This window comes from Delphinapterus leucas, chromosome 10, assembly GCF_059928025.1.
Source record: "Delphinapterus leucas isolate spDelLeu-1000000601 "Yukka" chromosome 10, BTC_Dleu_Yukka2, whole genome shotgun sequence".
In the NCBI taxonomy this organism is placed as follows: Eukaryota; Metazoa; Chordata; class Mammalia; order Artiodactyla; family Monodontidae; genus Delphinapterus; species Delphinapterus leucas.
This window is the reverse complement of record NC_143138.1, coordinates 61,051,573-61,071,638: the sequence shown is the minus strand read 5'-3', so window position 1 is coordinate 61,071,638 and position 20,066 is coordinate 61,051,573. Positions and strand designations below refer to the sequence as shown.

Genomic DNA, 20,066 nt, shown 5'->3' with positions numbered 1-20,066 from the left:
TGAGGGCCTATAGTTTATTTGGAGGTGAACCTGGAACGACAGGGAGGAGAGTAGGGATATGATACAGGGAAGTGAAAACAGGCAACAAATGACTTGTTATGAAGCAGGGTACGACCATGGGTGATGAGCCCTCCTCACTGGGGAACTCCAAGAGTTCCAATGGGCAAGGGAGCTGGGGTACTTATCCCCTAGCTCCCCAGTCATTGGTCAGGGCTGCTCCCAGGAGGTGGTGATTCCATCTTGCCTCAGGGCAGTCAGCACAGGCTCTAGTAACCAGAGAAAGCCTTAGGAAAAGCAAGATTGCTGCCCACTGGCCATTACTAGCTCCAACTGAGAGAGAGCCTGAGCATTATCTGGAGAAACCCTGATGGGCCCTTTAGTCGCTGCCTTCTGCACTACCTGACTGTCAATCTTGGGGCATGGCACTGGGGAAGACGCCAACAAAATAGAGCCCTTTTTCCCAGAAGACCTACTATTATCACAGGTAGAGCCCATAACATGTCAAAGGTAATAATACCCTGGTTAGCCTCTCTTTTGAATGTTCACACAGTCAGTGGAAACAGTGTTGTTGTAGTACGGAAGAGGAACTATAGGGTACAGACGTAGGGTATAAACATATCTGTCTTCTATACACATGTACAAGGAGTACACAGGGGCTGATCCAGTCAGGTGTTAAATAATAATGGTATAATTCAATTCAATAGATGGAGGATAAAAATAGTTGGGGGCCCTCATTGTAGTAGGCACTGTGATGGATGCTTCACATATGTTGTCTCATAAAAATCCTCTGACAGCCTGGGAGGGTCACACTGTCCCCACTGACAGGTCAGGAAACAGGCTCAGAGATGCTCTCTGACCAAGGTCACCTGCTAGTAATGGCCAGGACTGGGGCTCAGCCCTAGCTCTGCCTGAATTCAAAGTTCTTGTTCTTTGCCCTGCCCTACAGTGGCCTCATTTATAGGCAAGGGGGAAAGAGCTGTTAAGAATTCATCTTTTGCTCTGAGCAGGTATGTGTAACACACTTTATAAGCCTCAGCTCATTTCATCCTCTCGGCAGCCCAGAGAAGTATTAGCTGTGCCCTTTTCACCAACCAGAGACCCAAGCTCGGAGACTCACACAGCGGCTAAGTGGCTGAGTGTGCTCTCTGCCCTGGCCCTCTGACTTCCCAGCCTCTGCTCTTTCCTCTGCACGAGCTGGCTTTGGGACAGTGCAGGCCAAAGAGATGACTGAGACCCAGACCCTGCCGCAGGGCCCTTGTCATCGGGGAGGAGGGCCCAGCCCTGTGCGTGATCAGCCAGAACCCAAGTTGGATCGTGGAATGAACCAGACAGTCTGTCACAGCAACTCAGGGAAGGAGGAGGCCACATATGGGCAGGAAGACCAGAAAGTGCTCTAGGAAGAGGGGCACAGGGGAGGTCTTTGCGGGGCCCCTTGTTCTAAGGCGGTACCAGCCCCTCTCTGATTTCTCTCTCCCTCCTGCCTGCAGATATGGCCCCAGTTTTGCAGAGCCCTGACGGCAACTGGATGGCCCTGAAGGATGGGGCTCTGCCCCCAACCCGCCTGCTGGCCAAACCTAAGAGTGGCACGTTTCAGGCCCTGGAGGCGGCCTCCAGCGTGGCGTCCGCCTACGATGAGATGGGCTCTGACAGCGAGGAGGACTTTGACTGGAAGGAGGCCTTGAGCACGCTGTGCCCACAGCCCCAGAGCCTGCCCAGGAACCCCCAGCCTCAGCCCACGCAAGCCCAGGGCTCAGACCAAGGCCCCTCCACCTACTCTGGGCTCTCCCCCAATCCTGAGGCCATGTGCTCTGACTCAGAAACCTCCTCGGCAGGCTCTTCCCGGGAAGCTGAGCACCGGGCCGGGCTGTCCTGGTTGCAGAGGAAGGCCCCCAGGAATCCCTCAGCCGAGAAGGTGCGCCTACAGGGAGAGCTAGACGTGAACTTCAACCCCCAGGCAGCCAGCAGGGAGACCTCAGACAGCAGCGAGCCTGAGGAGGCCCCCCACCACGCAGATTGGAGGGCCAGGAGGTGGAGAAGGGCCCGGGTGGGCTCGGAGGAGCCAAGCACGGAATTGTCTTTCCCCAGCGGCCATTCCCCGGAGCTGGACACACATCAGGTAATAAAGCTGGGTGCGTGCAAGCACACACACATTTTTCAGTAGGCTGTGCCCTCCTCCAAGCAGGAGTGGTGTGGAGAGTCCTGGGTTCAGAATCCATAGAACCGGATTCTCATCTTGGTTTTGCTGCTCAGTCATAACTCTTGGAGGCTCCATGCCCTCCTCTCTGGAGATGAAAGCTTAGAGTTCAAAGTGGGTTTGCAAAGTGTGGCCCCCAGACCAGCAGCCGCAGCAGCACCTGGGAACTTGTTAGAAGTGCAGATCCTCAGGCCCTGCCCCAGAGCTGCTAAATCGGAAATTCTGGGGATGGTGCCCAGGCATCTCTGTTATAACAAGCTCTCTTGGTGATTCTTCTGTGCATTAAAGTCTGATGGCCACTGGTGTGGGGTTAAGGCTATGGGGTTTAGAGTCAGCCACCTCGAGTTCAAATCCAGCTGTGTGACCTTGGACAAGGCATCTTTTTAGGTCTCAGTTTTCTCATCTGTCAAATGGGGCTAATATTAGAACCTACTTCAAAGAACGGTTGTGATGACTGAATAAGATAACTTTATAAATTGCTGTCCTAGAACACAGCAGAAGGGCACAGTCAGTATTGTTTCAATGTGATAATTCAGGGCACAGTTTACCAACATTCTGTGACTTTTAGTCCCCATCACAAGCCTCCTCGGAATCCTCAGTGCCACCTCCCTCACGGTTTACCTCACGAACCACCTTAGAGAATCTGATTAAAGCTATAGAATCTCTCCCTAGAAAAATAGACCTGTACATACAAACACACACACACACACACACACACACACTTTGCTTACAATTTCAGGTAGTTCATGGACCCCCAACCAGATTAATTTTATATTCTGTGAATAAACCCTGCTCATGCCCAGCTCTATGCCTGTAATCATGCTGTGTCCTCGCCCTCACCTCTTCCTGGTTGTGATCACCATGAACTGAATATTGAACTTTGTGATGCTGACTCTAGCCTTCCCATAGCAGTATTTTCTAAACTCAAAAAGGACACATGTAGCCTGGAAAGTTTAAATGCCTAAAAGCAATGGATTGCACTATTTGAAACTGTGACCCTTATGGAAGATCTAGTTATGTTGCCTCTGCTTTCTGTAGGCACATCATCACAGCTACTTGCATTACTATCAACTTGACTTTTTAGGCTCCTGGAGAAACCACACCCACTTTCTGGATGTCATTACATCTCCCATAGTACCCAGCTACCGTGCCTTGCATTCTTAGTTTGGGTTCCACCAAAAACAGGTCTGGAATTAAGGATTTGGATGTAGTTTTATGAGAGAGGCGATCCCAGGAAACCCAAGAGTGAAATGGGGAAATGAGAAAAGCCAATGAAGATACAATATAGGCAACTGGGGCTCCATCCCACCAGGGACCCACTGAGAAGTCATGTGGATCACAGCTCAGAATTCTCCTACTAGAAGACGGGGAAGAGTTACCTAGTCTCCCATCTCCCACTGGTAGAGAGAGGTCCCACCCAGGGTGAGCATAAACTCCATACACAGCCAGGTTTGCATGGATGGTGCCTGAGAAATCCCTCAGATGAAGAAGAAGAGAGAGAGCCGGGTCTGAGGTGGGAAACTATCAGTGAGCCACAGATCATCCCCTGTGGCTGCAGGCAACTCATGTAGGTCTGGGGGATACAGCCTGGGACATCACCAGCCTCTGCTACAGTGACCTTCTATGAATTGTCAGCCAGATCCCTGATCCTGGGGCTCCCATTAAGACAGTCGTGAAAAAAAAAAATTAAAACAAAAAGACAGTCGTGCCTCAGAGGTCCTCAGGTCACAGAATTTAGCATCAGTGCTGCCTGACCTGCTAATATGTTGCCTAGAAATTTGGTCCAAGCTCTCATTTTCTCCTCTGTAAAATAAGATCATTACAAATCTGCTATGTGAGATTGTTGTGATCATAAATGAGAAATATAAAATTCGGTTCAACTGTGAATCATTATCATCTAGCTCAAGTGGAGACTGTTTTCCAGGGACTCTGGGTGACTTGCCTGAAGGGATATTCTTGAGAGTTGTCTGCATGATTCACTGGCAGGTATAAAATGCCACCTATCCACCATAACTAGGTGCCTGAAGCTTCCTATTTATTCTGAGGTGGCTTGTAAGTTGTCTTCTGCTGTTAATCCTTGCAAGGCGTCAACAGGAGAAGGCAAGGGCCAGCAGAAAGGATCCAGGACATCTGCTGTGTCTGCCTCCTCGGCAGTGTTCTTTCCCCACCACTAGGTGGCGATGGCGTTGCACTTCTGGGGACTTCAAAACCCTGGCCCTCCTCGTCCTCCCTTCTATTTAGTTTACTAGGGCAGTTCTCGACCCTCCCCCCCCACCAAAAAAAGGTATATATATATATATATATATATATATACACACATGTATATATATATAAGCTATTTGCATATTTATAAGTTATATAAATAAGTGAATATAAAAATTATTAAAACATACAGATATAGTCTCCTTTGAGCACAACCCTAAATCCCTGCCATCTCTCCCCAAATGACTACATTTGTATTTGTGCATCATATAGGTATAGCACATTTAGAAATATAGTTCTGTAAATGTATCTGTGTTTTAGCAAAATCGGCATCCTACTCCCCATATTCTTCCACCTTTTTCTCCTAACAGTATGTGATGGAAAAGTCAGAGCACACAGATCTCTGCACAGTACCTGTAAAAGATTGCATCGCGGTGGTCTTCAGCGGGGAGTGTGGGAGTGGGAGCAAGCCGTTCAGGGTGCAAGCAGTAAGGGTGCATTGCCTGATGAGAATTTTAAAACAATAATAAATCCAATCAAAGTCAGTCTTTTTAATTATCATCTTGCACCAGGCACGGACAATTCTAAGCAATGCTAATGATAAGAGAACTTTATCAGTGTTGCTCCAAATATCGCGCCCAACCTCCTCGGTTCTTCACTGTTCCAAGGTGGGGAGGAATCCACAATCAATAGTTCCCATAATGATGGCTATTCAAGTCTTTTTCAATGTTTGATGTTATAAACAATACTGCAGAAAATATTATTGCACAAAGCTCTTTATACAAGTACAAGAGTAGAATTTCAGACTGGAGGCATAGATGGATCTTTAATTATAATGAGCACTTGCCAAATTAAACTCCCAAAACTTCACAGCAGTCTACATAGCCATGCACCGTAGAGCACATTATCTCATATTGTCAACAATACTCAGTGTTGTCAGTCTGTTAAACTGTTGCCAACTTTATGTGAGGAAAAAAATATATTTCTTTTTAGTTAACATAGTTACTACTAAGATTGAGCATTTTTTCCTATATTTACAGCTATTTGCATTTTTCCTTCCGTGAAAGACACATTTATATGTTTCTTCTATTATTTCGTCAGACCAATTGTCTTTTTCTCCTTGATTTTTAGGAATTAGTTTTATTTTCTAATTATACTGTAGACGTTAGTTCTTTGAAGGTTACACACTGAAGATACTCTCCCACTGTCTATCACTTTCACCTTAACTTTATTTAAGTATACTTTACATGCAAAGATTTTTGTTGCTAATAGTTTATCAATTATTTTCTTCATTTCCTTTATATTTTGTACCTTGTTTGAGAAGGTTTTAAATCTCCAAGGCTATTAGAATATTTTCCTATTTTTTCCTAATACTTTGTAGTTTTGTATTTTACATTTAGCTCTTTAGTCTAATGTACTTTAGGGGACAATATGATCTAACCTTATTTTTTTTCAAATTAAATATCTGTCATCAAATCATTATTAAATAATTCATCCTATATCTATTATGAGCAGTTTTCTGAGTCACGGAAGCCATATTAGAATCATAAACCCATTCCTTAAAAGATGCTGCTCCTTGAGAAGCAAGAACAACTACAATCCTGCAGCCTGTGGAACAAAAACCACATTCACAGAAAGATAGACAAGATGAAAAGGCAGAGGGCTACGTATCAGATGAAGGAACAAGATAAAACCCCAGAAAAACAACTAAATGAAGTGGAGATAGGCAACCTTCCAGAAAAAGAATTCAGAATAATGATAGTGAAGATGATCCAGGACGTCAGAAAAAGAATGGAGGCAAAGATCGACAAGATGCAGGAAATGTTTAACAAAGACCTAGAAGGATTAAAGAACAAACAAACAGAGATGAACAATACAATAACTGAAATGAAAACTACACTAGAAGGAATCAATAGCAGAATAACTGAGGCAGAAGAATGGATAAGTGACCTGGAAGACAGAATGTGGGAATTCACTGCTGCGGAACAGAAAAAAAGAAAAAAGAATGAAAGGAAATGAAGACAGCCTAAGAGACCTCTGGGACAACATTAAACGCAACAACATTCACATTATAGGGGTCTCAGAAGGAGAAGAGAGAGAGAAGGGACCAGAGAAAATATCTGAAGAGATTACAGTGGAAAATTTCCCAAACATGGGAAAGGAAATAGCCACCCAAGTCCAGGAAGAGTGCAGAGTCCCTTACAGGATAAACCCAAGGAGAAACACGCCAAGACACATAGCATTCAAATTGACAAAAATTAAAGACAAAGAAAAATTATTAAAAGCAGCAAGGGAAAAATGACAAATAACATACAAAGGAACTCCCATAAGGTTAACAGCTGATTTCTCAGCAGAAACTCTACAAGCCAGAAGGGAGTGGCATGATATACTTAAAGTGATGAAAGGGAAGAACCTACAACCAAGATTACTCTACCCGGCAAGTATCTCATTCAGATTTGATGGAGAAATCAAAACAGTTACAGAAAAGCAAAAGCTAAGAGAATTCAGCACCACCAAACCAACTCTACAACAAATGCTAAAGAAACTTCTCTAAGTGAGAAACACAAGAGAAGAAAAGGACCTACAAAAACAAACCCAAAACAATTAAGAAAATGGTCATAGGAACATACATATCAATAATTACCTTAAACATGAATGGATTAAATACTCCAACCAAAAGACACAGGCTTGCTGAATGGATACAAAAACAAGACCCATAGATATGCTGTCTACAAGAGACCCACTTCAGACCTAGGGACACATTCAGACTGAAAGTGAGGGGATGAAAAAAGATATTCCATGCAAATGGAAATCAAAACAAAGCTGGAGTATCAATACTCATATCAGATAAAATAGACTTCAAAATAAAGAATGTTACATAAGACAAGGAAGGACACTACATAATGATCAAGGGATCAATCCAAGAAGAAGATATAACAATTATAAATATATATGCACCCAACATAGGAGCACCTCAATACATAAGGCAAATGCTAAGAGCTATAAAAGAGGAAATTGACAGTAACACAATAATAGTGGGTGACTTTAACACCTCACTTACACCAATGGACAGATCATCCAAAATGAAAATAAATAAGGAAACACAAGCTTTAAATGACACAATAGACCAGACAGATTTAATTGATATTTATAGGACGTTCCATCCAAAAACAGCAGATTACACTTTCTTCTCAAGTGCGCACAGAATATTCTCTAGGATAGATCACATCTTGGGTCACAAATCAAGCCTCAACAAATTTAAGAAAATTGAAATCATATCAAGCATCTTTTCTGACCACAACACTATGAGATTAGAAATCAATTAAAGGGAAAGAAACATTAAAACTACAAAAACATGGAGGCTAAACAATACGTTACTAAATAACCAAGAGATCACTGAAGAAATCAAACAGGAAATCAAAAAATACCTAGAGACAAATGACAGTGAAAACATGATGATCCAAAACCTATGGAATGCAGCAAAAGCAGTTCTAAGAGGGAAGTTTATAGCTATACAAGCTTACCTCAAGAAACAAGAAAAATCTCAAATAAACAATCTAACCTTACACCTAAAGGAACTAGAGAAAGAAGAACAAACAAAACCCAAAGTTAGCAGAAGGAAAGAAATCATAAAGGTAAGAGCAGAAATAAATGAAATAGAAACAAAGAAAACAATAGCAAAGATCAATAAAACTAAAAGCTGGTTCTTTGAGAAGATAAACAAAATTGATAAACCATTAGCCAGACTCATCATGTAAAGAGGGAGAGGACTCAAATAAATAAAATTAGACATGAAAAAGAGAAGTTACAACAGACACCACAGAAATACAAAGCATCCTAAGAGACTACCACAAGCAACTCTATGCCAATAAAATGGACAACCTGGAAGAAACAGACAAATTCTTAGAAAGGTATAACCTTCCAAGACTGAACCAGGAAGAAATAGAAAATATGTACAGACCAATCACAAGTAATGAAATTGAAACTGTGATTAAAAATTCTCCCAGTCTTCCCTGGTGGCACAGTGGTTGAGAATCTGCCTGCCAATGCAGGGGACACGAGCTCAAGCCCTGGTCTGGGAAGATCCCACATGCCACACAACTAGGCCTGTGAGCCACAACTACTGAGCCTGCGTGTCTGGAGCCTGTGCTCCGCAACAAGAGAGGCCGCGATAGTGAGAGGCCCGCACATCGCAATGAAGAATGGCCCCCGCTTGCCGCAACTAGAGAAAGCCCTCACATAGAAACGAAGACCCAACACAGCCAAAATTAAATAAATAAATAAATAAATTTAAAATGAAACAAACAAAAATCTTCCAACAAACAAAAGTCCAGGACGAGATGGCTTCACAGGTGAATTCTATCAAACATTTAGAGAAGACCTAACATGCATCCTTCTCAAACTCTCCCAAAAAACTGTGGAGGAAGGAACACTCCCAAACTCATTCTATGAGGCCACCATCACCCTGATACCAAAACCAGACAAAGATACTACAAAAATAGAAAATTACAGACCAATATCACTGATGAATACAGAAGCAAAAATCCTCAACAAAATATTACAGAATCCAACAACACATTAAAAGGATCATACACCATGATCAAGTGGGATTTATCCCAGGGATGCAAGGATTCTTCAGTATATGCAAATCAATCAATGTGATACACCATATTAACAAACTGAAGAAGAAAAACCATATGATATCTCATTAGATGCAGAAAAAGCTTTTGACAAAATTCAACACCCATTTATGATAAAAACTCTCCAGAATGTGAGCACAGAGGGAACCTACCTCAACATAATAAAGGCCATATATGACAAATCCACAGCAAACATCATTCTCAATAGTGAAAAACTGAAAGCATTGCCTCTAAGATCAGGAAAAAGAAAAGAATGTCCACTCTCACCACTATTATTCAACATAGTTTTGGAAGTCCTAGCCATGGCAATCAGAGAAGAAAAAGAAATAAAAGGAATACACATTGGAAAAGAAGAAGTAAAACTGTCACTGTTTGCAGATGACGTGATACTATACATAGAGAATCCTAAAGATGCCACCAGAAAACTACTAGAGCCAATCAATGAATTTGGTAAAGTTGCAGAGTACAAAATTAATGCACAGAAATCTCTTGCACTCCTGTATACTAATGATGAAAAATCTGAAAGAGAAATTAAGGAAACACTCCCATTTACCAATGCAACAAAAAGAATAAAATACCTAGGAATAAACCTACCTAGGGAGACAAAAGACCTGTATGCAGAAAACTATAAGACACTGATGAAAGAAATTAAATATGAACAGATGGAGAGATATATCATGTTCTTGGATTAGAAGAATCAATATTGTGAAAATGACCATACTACCCAAAGCAATCTACAGATTCAATGCAATCCCTATCAAATTACCAATGGCATTTTTTATGGAACTAGACCAAAAAATCTTAAAATTTGTATGGAGACACAAAAGACCCTGAATAGCCAAAGCAGTCTTGAGGGAAAAAAATGGAGCTGGAGGAATCAGACTCCCTGATTTCAGACTGTATTATAAAGCTATAGTAATCAAGACAATATGGTACTGGCACATAAACAGAAACATAGATCAACGGAACAGGATAGAAAGCCCAGAGATTAACCCACGCACCTATGGTCAACTAATCTATGAGAAAGGAGGCAAGGATATACAGTGGAGAGAAGACAGTCTTTCAATAAGTGGTTCTGGGAAAACTGGACAGGTACATGTAAAAGAATGAAATTAGAACACTACCTAACACTATACACAAAAATAAACTCAAAATGGATTAAATGTAAATGTAAGACTGGACACTATAAAACTCTTAGAGGAAAACATAGGCAGAACACTCTATGACATAAATCACAGCAAGATCTTTTTTGATCCATCTCCTAGAGTAATGGAAATAAAAACAAAAAAAACAAATGGGACCTAATGAAACTTCAAAGCTTTTGCACAGCAAAGGAAACCATAAACAAGACGAATAGACAGCCCTCAGAATGGGAGAAAATATTTGCAAACGAATCAATGGACAAAGGATTAGTCTCCAAAATATATAAACAGCTCATGAAGCTCAATATTAAAAAAACAAACAACCCAATCCAAAAATGGGCAGAAGACCTAAATAGACATTTCTCCAAAGAAGACATACAGATGGCCAAGAAGCACATGAAAAGCTGCTCAACATCACTAATTATTAGAGAAATGCAAATCAAAACTACAGTGAGGTATCACCTCACACCAGTTAGAATGGGCATCATCAGAAAATCTACAAACAACAAATGCTGGAGAGGGTGTGGAGAAAAAGGAACCCCCTTGCACTGTTGGTGGGAATGTAAATTGATACAGCCACTATGGAGAACAGTATGGAGATTCCTTAAAAAACTAAAAATAGAATTACCATATGATCCAGGAATTCCACTACTGGGCATATACCCAGAGAAAACCATAATTCAAAAAGACACATGCACCCCAATGTTCACTGCAGCACTATTTACAACAGCCAGGTCATGGAAGCAACCTAAATGCCCATCGACAGACGAATGGATAAAGAAGATGTGGTACATGTATACAATGGGATATTACTCAGCCATAAAAAGGAACAAAATTGGGTCATTTGTAGAGACGTGGATATATCTGGAGACTGTCATACAGAGTGAAGTAAGTCAGAAAGAGAAATACAAATATCGTATATTAACTCATACATGTGGAACCTAGAAAAATGGTACAGATGAGCCGGTTTGCAGGGCAGAAGTTGAGACACAGATGTAGAGAACAAACGTATGGACACCAAGGGGGGAAAGCCATGGGGAGGTGGTGGTGGTGGTGTAATGAATTGGGCGATTGGGATTGACATGTATACAGTGAGGTGTATAAAACTGATGACTAATAAGAACCTGCTGTATAAAAAAATAAATTAAATTAAAAAATTAAAATAAAATAAAATAAAAAAGATGCTGCTCCTTGACCTGAGATCCAAGAGAAATTTATCTCATGGGTCCTTGTGGAGAGAATGCAGAATACAGCACCCTCCACAATAAACTGCTTCAAACGAACACACACTTTGGAGGCTGCTTCTCACAGTGTCCCTCAGTGTGGACCAACACATCGCTCTGGGGACAACTCAGTCGGGTCAGGTCTACGAGGGGCCAAAATACTCTGACCTCTGCTGGTCCGGGTTGCTCCAGGATTAAATTGTAGGATCTGTAGAGGAGTGGATGGCTGCCTCCTCAGGCCCTGGCTCATGAGTGCTGTGCAGCTCTGAATTCAAAGGCATGCACCTGACAAGTGCCTGCAAGACCATGCATGTTGGGGGTATTATGGCAACACCCCCACGCCCATGAACAGAGGCACCTGACGGGTCTACCCACCTCGGAGGTGTGTCAAGAGAACGCTCCCAAGCAAGCCCTTAAATCTTCTCAAATTGTGTTTGAATTTCCTCCAGTACACAGACCAAAGGGTGACAGTCCCCACCTCCCCATCCTCAATTCTTCACCATTGATTTTCATATCTTTTTAGGTGTGGAAACTTCCTTTAAATGAAAACTTAGAGAGCCTCTCTGAGACAAGTCTGCCATCCCCCCATGCCTCTCACTCCCACCTCCACAGCAGCCTAAGCAAGTACAGATCATAGCCTGCAAAAAGTTTAGAGCAAGTATGACCAAATACCCGCTGGACAGCAGAAAAATCTTGAGTCAAGTATCTGTCAAGTGATTCCCCTTATTGGTGAGAATTGCTGGGTGGGCCCTCTAAGACAAGCCGGTTGCAGAGAACAGGTCTAGAAAACAATGAGACATTTGCTGTATAACAGTGTTTCTTAAACATTCTTGTGTCATAGGCTGTTTTGAGAACCTGATGAATTATTAAGTCTTCTCCCCAGTGGGGGGAGAAATGTGCATAAACACAAGCGCTCAGAGCTTTACATTTTTAAACAGGACTCTGTTGGATATTAAGGATCATCCACCAAAAATAATGACTTTTGTTTTGCTATAGTTAACTTATAGCCCTACTTTGGGCAGATATCAAATAGAGGGGCTACCTGTCAGTTAAAGCCTTTACTTACTTGTGGCAGTAAAACCGTATTCATTCCACGAGGCAAATGTTGAGCTCTCTATATGGCAGGGACTCGAACCCAGCCCACTCACAACAGATAGCAAGTCGTTTGCAATGAAAAGAAGGGAATCTGGAACACCCCTCAGCCCCGCTACCCCAGCCCCTACCCTGAAGGTCATCATGTGATTGTTCAGGAGACTCTTCCTGACCCTTCTGAGATTCTGACTCTCACGCCTGCATTATGGTCCAGGTTCTGAATCATCATCAAAATCCAAGGATCATGTAACTTAGTCTACGTCCAATGCCAATCCAGAGTCAAAGAAAAAAATAAAGATGAAATCCACTGTTAATGCTGCTTCCTTCCTAAAGGATTTTTCCACAAAGTTAATAGGCCAACTGTGGTCAGTATGAAAATAATTGTGTCTTAAATGCCTGTTCCTCATGTAAATATTGACCTGAGAAGTCCAGGCTAATGATTTTCCAGATATTTTATACAGATTGCCATAATTCTAGGGAATAAATGGCTGCTGTTTCAACAAATGGCATAGTTAATTCTGCCAGATTATAAAGGGAAAACAGACTAGGGGCAGAGCCCATCCGTCAGAGGGATTTGGGTTCTGGGAGAGGGAGATGTGACCCAGATTTGATTAAGGTTTTGTTTATTTTGAAATCAATTTTATAATATGAAGGACTCAGAGAACAGCTTGGGATTCACACCAGGACAACTGACCTGTAATTATAAAAGCTAAAATTAAGGCTTCCAGATGACACCCAGGTGCTAAGTTCCCATAACCTCCTTCACCAAATTCATCCCCAAGATCCGGGCCCCATATCTGCCTTCTGTGAAGCTCCACTGACCCAACTCAGACCCTTCCAGGTAAAGCAGTTCTTCTTGAGGCAGAAAGATTATAATATTAAATTTGATAAAATTCCAGGTTCCATCTTCCCATTTCCACCCTGTTAAGTTGACCAAGGATTCGATGTATATTTTGGTACGTATGACTGTTCTTATCACACCAGTTATTTTCTTTTAATGCTTTATTCACCGGAGTACAGCATGTGAATAAATCTAGTTTTAGGTTAACAGCAATACACTGGGAGAGGACAAACCTCTATCTTAAGGCACCAGAGACAGAACTTTTTCGAGTCCTCAGAAGAAACAGGTCAACAGTGGAGTCAGCCAGTACCAAGGCTCATTCTGCTCTTCTTGGATTCGGGATAAATATGCCAAGGGATTTGCAAGTAAAGCTATGTACATTTGTCACGTACAGTGCCTCTACGGTTAGTTAACCTGTTGGGGCTTTTCTCTGAAGTTGACTAAAATGATATCTAAAAGCAAGCTACAGAAATTCTGATTTTTTAGGTCAGGTTCAGTATCTTTCATCACAGGGGCTGGGGAGAGCCACCAGGACACCAGGATATATTCAATGAAGGCTGACATGTAACGCCTGAGGGTAATTCTTTAGCAGGGCTCTTTTTAAAAAGATGGAGAAAACCCAGAGCCTCCCACCTCCCCCTCAAATGACCTGGCAGTTGAAAGCCAGGCTCTAGGAGAAAGTGTTGCTAGGACTGCGGTTGTTTAGCCTGGAAGACACTGACATTGCTCCCTTCAAATGTGTGGAGAATTTTGATGAGGATGGTGATAAGGCTGAGTACGAGAAAAACTGCTTTGAATTAAAGCAAGCAGGATTTCAAGGTCTATAAAGACAGACCACTAGGGCAACTGAAGGTAAGGACAGTCCTCTGAGACTGTGGCTTTGCTAACTGTTCTCCTTCCAAGGAGCATGGTTTAATTTGGAGCTTCTAGCCTCATCTTAGAATAATGCAAAGAGCTTGGCCTTCAGGGTCAGGCCATCTTCAGCTCAGCCATACACTAGGCACCTGACCTTGGACAGCCTACTCAACCTCAGTGTCTTTGTGGATACAGAGGGAACGACTGAGACCCTTGAAGGAGATTGTGTGCCTCGCCGAGGGCAGTGCTCACCCACATGGCTGTGCTCAGCTGCGAGAACTGTCCAGTTCTCACATACCCATTGCCTCCATTTATTTCTACCTCTTTGTTTCTCAATCTTGAGAATTCACAGATTACTCAAGAATTTTTCAGTGGATATCTAGTTTGGGAACAGCTGCATTCAAATCTAAATACTGTCAAGGTAAGAAATCTTTAGCACCACCAGAAGCATAAATGCAAACAAAGGAATGGCGATCCATGGCAGCACTCAGCTGTAAGGTGGTTGCCCTGGTAATCCAGAATGTGCCTTTTTTTTTTTTTTTTCCTTAGGTTATCAGTGAAATGAAAACCAAAATTTAAAAATTAGTATAAAGAACTTGCAGACCACCAAGAATAGATTAGAAGTCTCTTGCTTAAGAAAATGTACTAGCTTATCTTAATGAGTATTCCATCATCAGGTGTTTAAAATTTTACATCTTTATTTAGCCAGAATCTCCATGTTCCACACACTAAATGGAAGTGTGCAAAGAAAAGGCAACGTTTTGATCTTCCATAACCGCCTTAAATTTCCTCATCAGCCTCCGATTTCTGAAGAGCCGGGAATGTAACCCAGGCAATCCAAGGAACACTTAGCCTCGTGCGATTTAATCAACTTTCTGTTTAAAACTGTATTTTTTTAAGTAAATAACCAGTCGTCCAACCCCTCCACTTTCTCTACCTTCGCTGTCTTGGGGGTGGGGAGGGGGGCTTCTGGTGTCCTCCTAGAGCTGAGCAGTGTCCTCTGGGTCCCTGCAGGTCTCTCACTGATGGGGCCCCTGTTCATTAAGTCATCCCCCTCCTGCTCCCCGCCCAGCATCCCCCACCAGTGTCTAAGGCTCCCTCTCCTGTGTGCTCAGTCAGAACCCAGGATCTCTCCCTCAGGCCCCAGCTCGGCTCTCACTTTCATCCGCTTCCCACACGGCTGTCCAGCCACAGGGCAGCTACCTCATTTCCACTGTAGGGAGCCCCTGGGTGCTCACCTTCGAGCCACACCAAAGATCTTCCATGAGCCAGCTTCTGGATGCCCTTGGGGCCACCCAGGAGCCTGGGAGATATTTGACAGATAAAGCTCAGTTCCTTAGGTGGATGCTTAACCCTCTGCAGTCTGACCCAGGCCTGTTTTCTCCATACCCCCAAGTTCCCCACTCTCTCCACTTCTGAGCCCTATTCCTCTAACTATACTGAGCAGTTTCATATACCCTGGGTCTTAGTGATCCTGCTGCTTCCTCATCAAGAATGCTTGTCCCCATGTCTACATATTAAAGTGCTCCTTACCTCTCAAGAACCTGCTCAGAGACCATTCTTCCCATGGAGCTGCCCCAAGTCCTCAGACCAAGGGACTCCTCCTTCTCAGGCATAATGGGGGCTTTACTCACCTCTCACAAGGCCCTCATCATGATTCTTACTCAGGCCCAGAAAAAAAAAATTATCGTTTCCCAGGGACCCTTTTTCTTTTATCAATCCAGTGATCTTTTTTCATTTCTGTCATCTATCTCCTTCTAATCACTTTTATATAGACAGCTCCCTTTAGCATTTGTCCAATTACAAACTGTATCAAGCAAACTTGGTACACAAACATCATAAAGAATCTGCCACACATCTTTTTAGCAGAACAGGATGGTCTAGATTCTTGTTGCAAAATATGTGTGATGAAGCCCTTCTTGTTGAATGACTAACTGAATGAAAATACCATCTTTCCTCTTATCCTGATAAATATGTTGTTTACTCATCGATTCTTGGGTTGAGAAAATTCACCTAGGACACTGTCATCTGAAGATTCTTAGTCTGAGATTTTACTTATACAATCAATTCCATCATCATTATTAGAGTCTGGGGAGCTGCTCTTCTCTTTAACTTCATCTTCTGAGTCATCTAATTGTGAAATGTTCTCTGTCTGTTTTATTCCTTTGCCATTATGAAAAATTTTGAATTCTCAACCATATACAATGAGCTAAAAGCAGACTCAAAACGGTGATGATTTATTCTGATGTTGAATCATCCTTCTAGGTAATTCCATTCTTCTGTTTTATTATTCTAGTCTCTTTTTAGCATAATTGGAAATATTTGATGAGTAATGATGAAAGATAATTCCCAGGATGATGAAACAGCAAAATATTTCAAAAGATAAGGAAAATGAGATCATAGAAATCCCTTCATGTATCTTAGATTTATAAAAGGGTCCAGATAGTAATTGCAAAATACAATGAGTTTTATTTACAAAATTAGTACATTTTCACTTTGTTTGTTGGGAGTTCTTCAAGGAAGAATAAAAGCCATGAAATACCAAGCCTTATAAATAGATACAACAACTTAAAGAGGAAACTCAAAAACTAATACTGGGAGATTGGTTCAGGATGGTGGAGTAGAAGGACATGTGCTCACTCCCTCTTGGGAGAGCATCAGAATCACAACTAACTGCTGAACAATTATCGACAGAAAGACACTGGAACTCACCAAAAAGATACCCCACATCCAAAGACAAAGGAGAAGACACAAAGAGATGGTAGGAGGGGCACAATCACAATAAAATCAAATCCCATAACCGCTGCGTGGGTGACTCACAAACTAGAGAACAATTATACCACAGAAGTCCTCCCACTGGAGTGAAGGTTCTGAGCCCCACGTCAGGCTTCCCAACCTGGAGGTCTGACAACAGGAGGAGGAATTCAAAGAGAATCAGACTTTGAACACTAGCAGGATTTGATTGCAGGACTTCGACAGGACTGGGGGAAACAGAGACTCCACTCTTGAAGGGCACACACAAAGTTGTATACGCATCAGGACCCAGGGGGAAGGAGCAGTGACCCCACAGGAGAATGAACCAGACCTACCTGCTAGTGTTGGAGGGTCTCCTGCAGAGCTGGGGGGATGCTGTGGCTCACCACGGGGACAGGGACACTGGCAGTGGAAGTTCTGGGAAGTACTCCTTAGCTTAAGCCCTCCTGGAGTTGGCCATTATCCCCACCAAAGAGCCTGCAGGCTCCAGGGCTGGGTCGCCTCAGGCCAAACAACCAACAGGAGGGAAGTCAGCCCCACCCATCAGCAGACAAGCAGATTAAAGTTTTCTGAGCTCTGCCCACCAGAGCAACACCCAGCTCTACCCACCACCAGTCCCTCCCATCAGGAAGCTTGCACAAGCCTCTTAGCCTCATCCACCAGAGGGCAGACAACAGAAGCAAGAACTACAATCCTGCAGCCTGTGGAACAAAAACAACATTCACAGAAAGACAGGCAAAATGAAAAGGCAGAGGACTATGCACCAGATGAAGGAACAAGATAAAACCCCAGAAAAACAACTAAATGAAGTGGAGATAGGCAACCTTCCAGAAAAAGAATTCAGAGTAATGATAGTGAACATGATCCAACACCTCAAAAAAAGAATGGAGGCAAAGATCAAGAAGATGCAAGAAATGTTTAACAAAGACCTAGAAGGATTAAAGAACAAACAAACAGATATGAACAATACAATAACTGAAATGAAAACTACACTAGAAGGAATCAATAGCAGAATAACTGAGGCAGAAGAATGGATAAGTGACCTGGAAGACAGAATGGTGGAATTCACTGTCGTGGAACAGAAGAAAGAAAAAAGAATGAAAAGAAATGAAGGCAGCCTAAGAGACCTCTGGCACAACATTAAATGCACCAACATTCACATTATAGGGGTCCCAGAAGGAGAAAAGAGAGAGAATGGCTGCGAGAAAATATTTGAAGCGATTATAGTTGAAAACTTCCCTAACATGGGAAAGGAAATAGCCACCCAAGTCCAGGAAACACAGAGAGTCCCAAGCAGGATAAACCCAAAGAGAAACACGACAAGACACATAGTAATCGAATTGACAAAAATTAAACACAAAGAAAAATTATGAAAAGCAACAAGGGAAAAACGAAAAATAAGATACGAGGGAACTCTCATAAGGTTAATAGCTGATTTCTCAGCAGACACTCTACAAGCCAGAAGGGAGTGGCATGATGTATATAAAGTGATGAAAGCAAAGAACCTACAACCAAGCTTACTCCACCTGGCAAGAATCTCTTTCAGATTTGATGGAGAAATCAAAACAGTTACAGACAAGCGAAAGCTAAGAGAATTCAGCACCACCAAACCAGCTCTACAACAAATGCTAAAGGAACTTCTCGAAGTGGGAAAAACAAGAGAAGAAAAGGACCTACAAAAACAAACCCAAAACAATTAAGAAAATGGTCATAGGAACATACATATCAATAATTACCTTAAATGTGAATGGATTAAACGCTCCAAGCAAAGACACAGGCTCACTGAATGGATACAAAAACAAGACCCATAGATATGCTGTCTACAAGAGACCCACTTCAGACCTAGGGACACATTCAGACTGAAAGTGAAGGGATAGAAAAAGATATTCCATGCAAATGGAAATCAAAACAAAGCTGGAGTAGCAATACTCATATCAGATAAAATAGACTTTAAAATAAAGAATGTTACATGAGACAAGGAAGGACACTACATAATGATCAAGGGATCAACCCAAGAAGAAGATATAACAATTATAAATATATATGCACCCAACACAGGAGCACCTCAATACATAAGGCAAATGCTAACAGCTGTAAAAGAAGAAATTGACAGTAACACAATAATAGTCGGGGACTTTAACACCTCACTTACATCAATGGACAGATCATCCAGACAGAAAATTAATAAGGAAACACAAGCTTTAAATGACACAACAGACAAGATAGATTTAATTGATATTCATAGAACATTCCATCCAAAAACAGCAGATTACCCTTTTTTCTCAAGTGCACACATTCTCCAGGATAGATCACATCTGGGGTCACAAATCAAGCCTCAGTAAATTTAAGAAAATTGAAATCATATAAAGCATCTTTTCCGACCACAACGGTATGAGATTAGAAATCAATTACAGGGAAAAAAATGTAAAAAACACAAACACATGGAGGCTAAACAATACATTACTAAATAACCAAGAGATTACTGAAGAAATCAAAGAGGAAATCAAAAAATACCTAGAGACAAATGACAACGAAACACAACGATCCTAAACCTATGGGATGCAGCAAAAGCAGTTCTAAGAGGGAAGTTTATAGCAATACAATCCTACCTCAAGAAACAAGTAAAGTCTCAAATAAACAATCTAACCTTACACCTAAAGGAACTAGAGAAAGAAGAACAAACAAAACCCAAAGTTAGTAGAAGGAAAGAAATCATAAAGATCAGAGCAGAAATAAATGAAATAGAAACAAAGAAAACAATAGCAAAGATCAATAAAACTAAAAGCTGGATCTTTAGAAGATAAGCAAAATTGATAAACCTTTACCCAGACTCATCAAGTAAAATAGGGAGAGGACTCAAATCAATAAAATTAGAAATGAAAAAGGAGAGGTACAACAGACACCACAGAAATACAAAACATCCTTAGAGACTACCACAAGCAACTCTATGCCAATAAAATGGACAACCTGGAAGAAATGGACAAATTCTTAGAAAGGTATAACCTTCCAAGACTGAACCAGGAAGAAATAGAAAATATGAACAGACCAATCACAAGAAATGAAATTTATTAAAAATCTTCCAACAAACAAAAGTCCAGGACCAGATGGCTTCACAGGTGAATT

At 41.8% G+C, this 20,066-nt stretch overlaps 1 protein-coding gene and 1 long non-coding RNA gene across 2 annotated transcripts in view; one reads left to right on the top strand and one right to left on the bottom strand.

Moving 5' to 3' along the window:
• Nucleotides 1–20,066, bottom strand: part of LOC149748256 (uncharacterized) — a 349,957-nt gene that overhangs the window by 169,384 nt on the left and 160,507 nt on the right. The gene's annotated exons all lie outside the window — the stretch shown is intronic.
• Nucleotides 1–20,066, top strand: part of MYRIP (myosin VIIA and Rab interacting protein) — a 174,186-nt gene that overhangs the window by 119,120 nt on the left and 35,000 nt on the right. Inside the window, exon 9 of the mRNA XM_089918170.1 lies at nt 1,488–2,116. Within this exon, the coding sequence (XP_089774296.1) occupies nt 1,488–2,116 (629 nt within the window). The remainder of the gene's footprint in view (nt 1–1,487; nt 2,117–20,066) is intronic.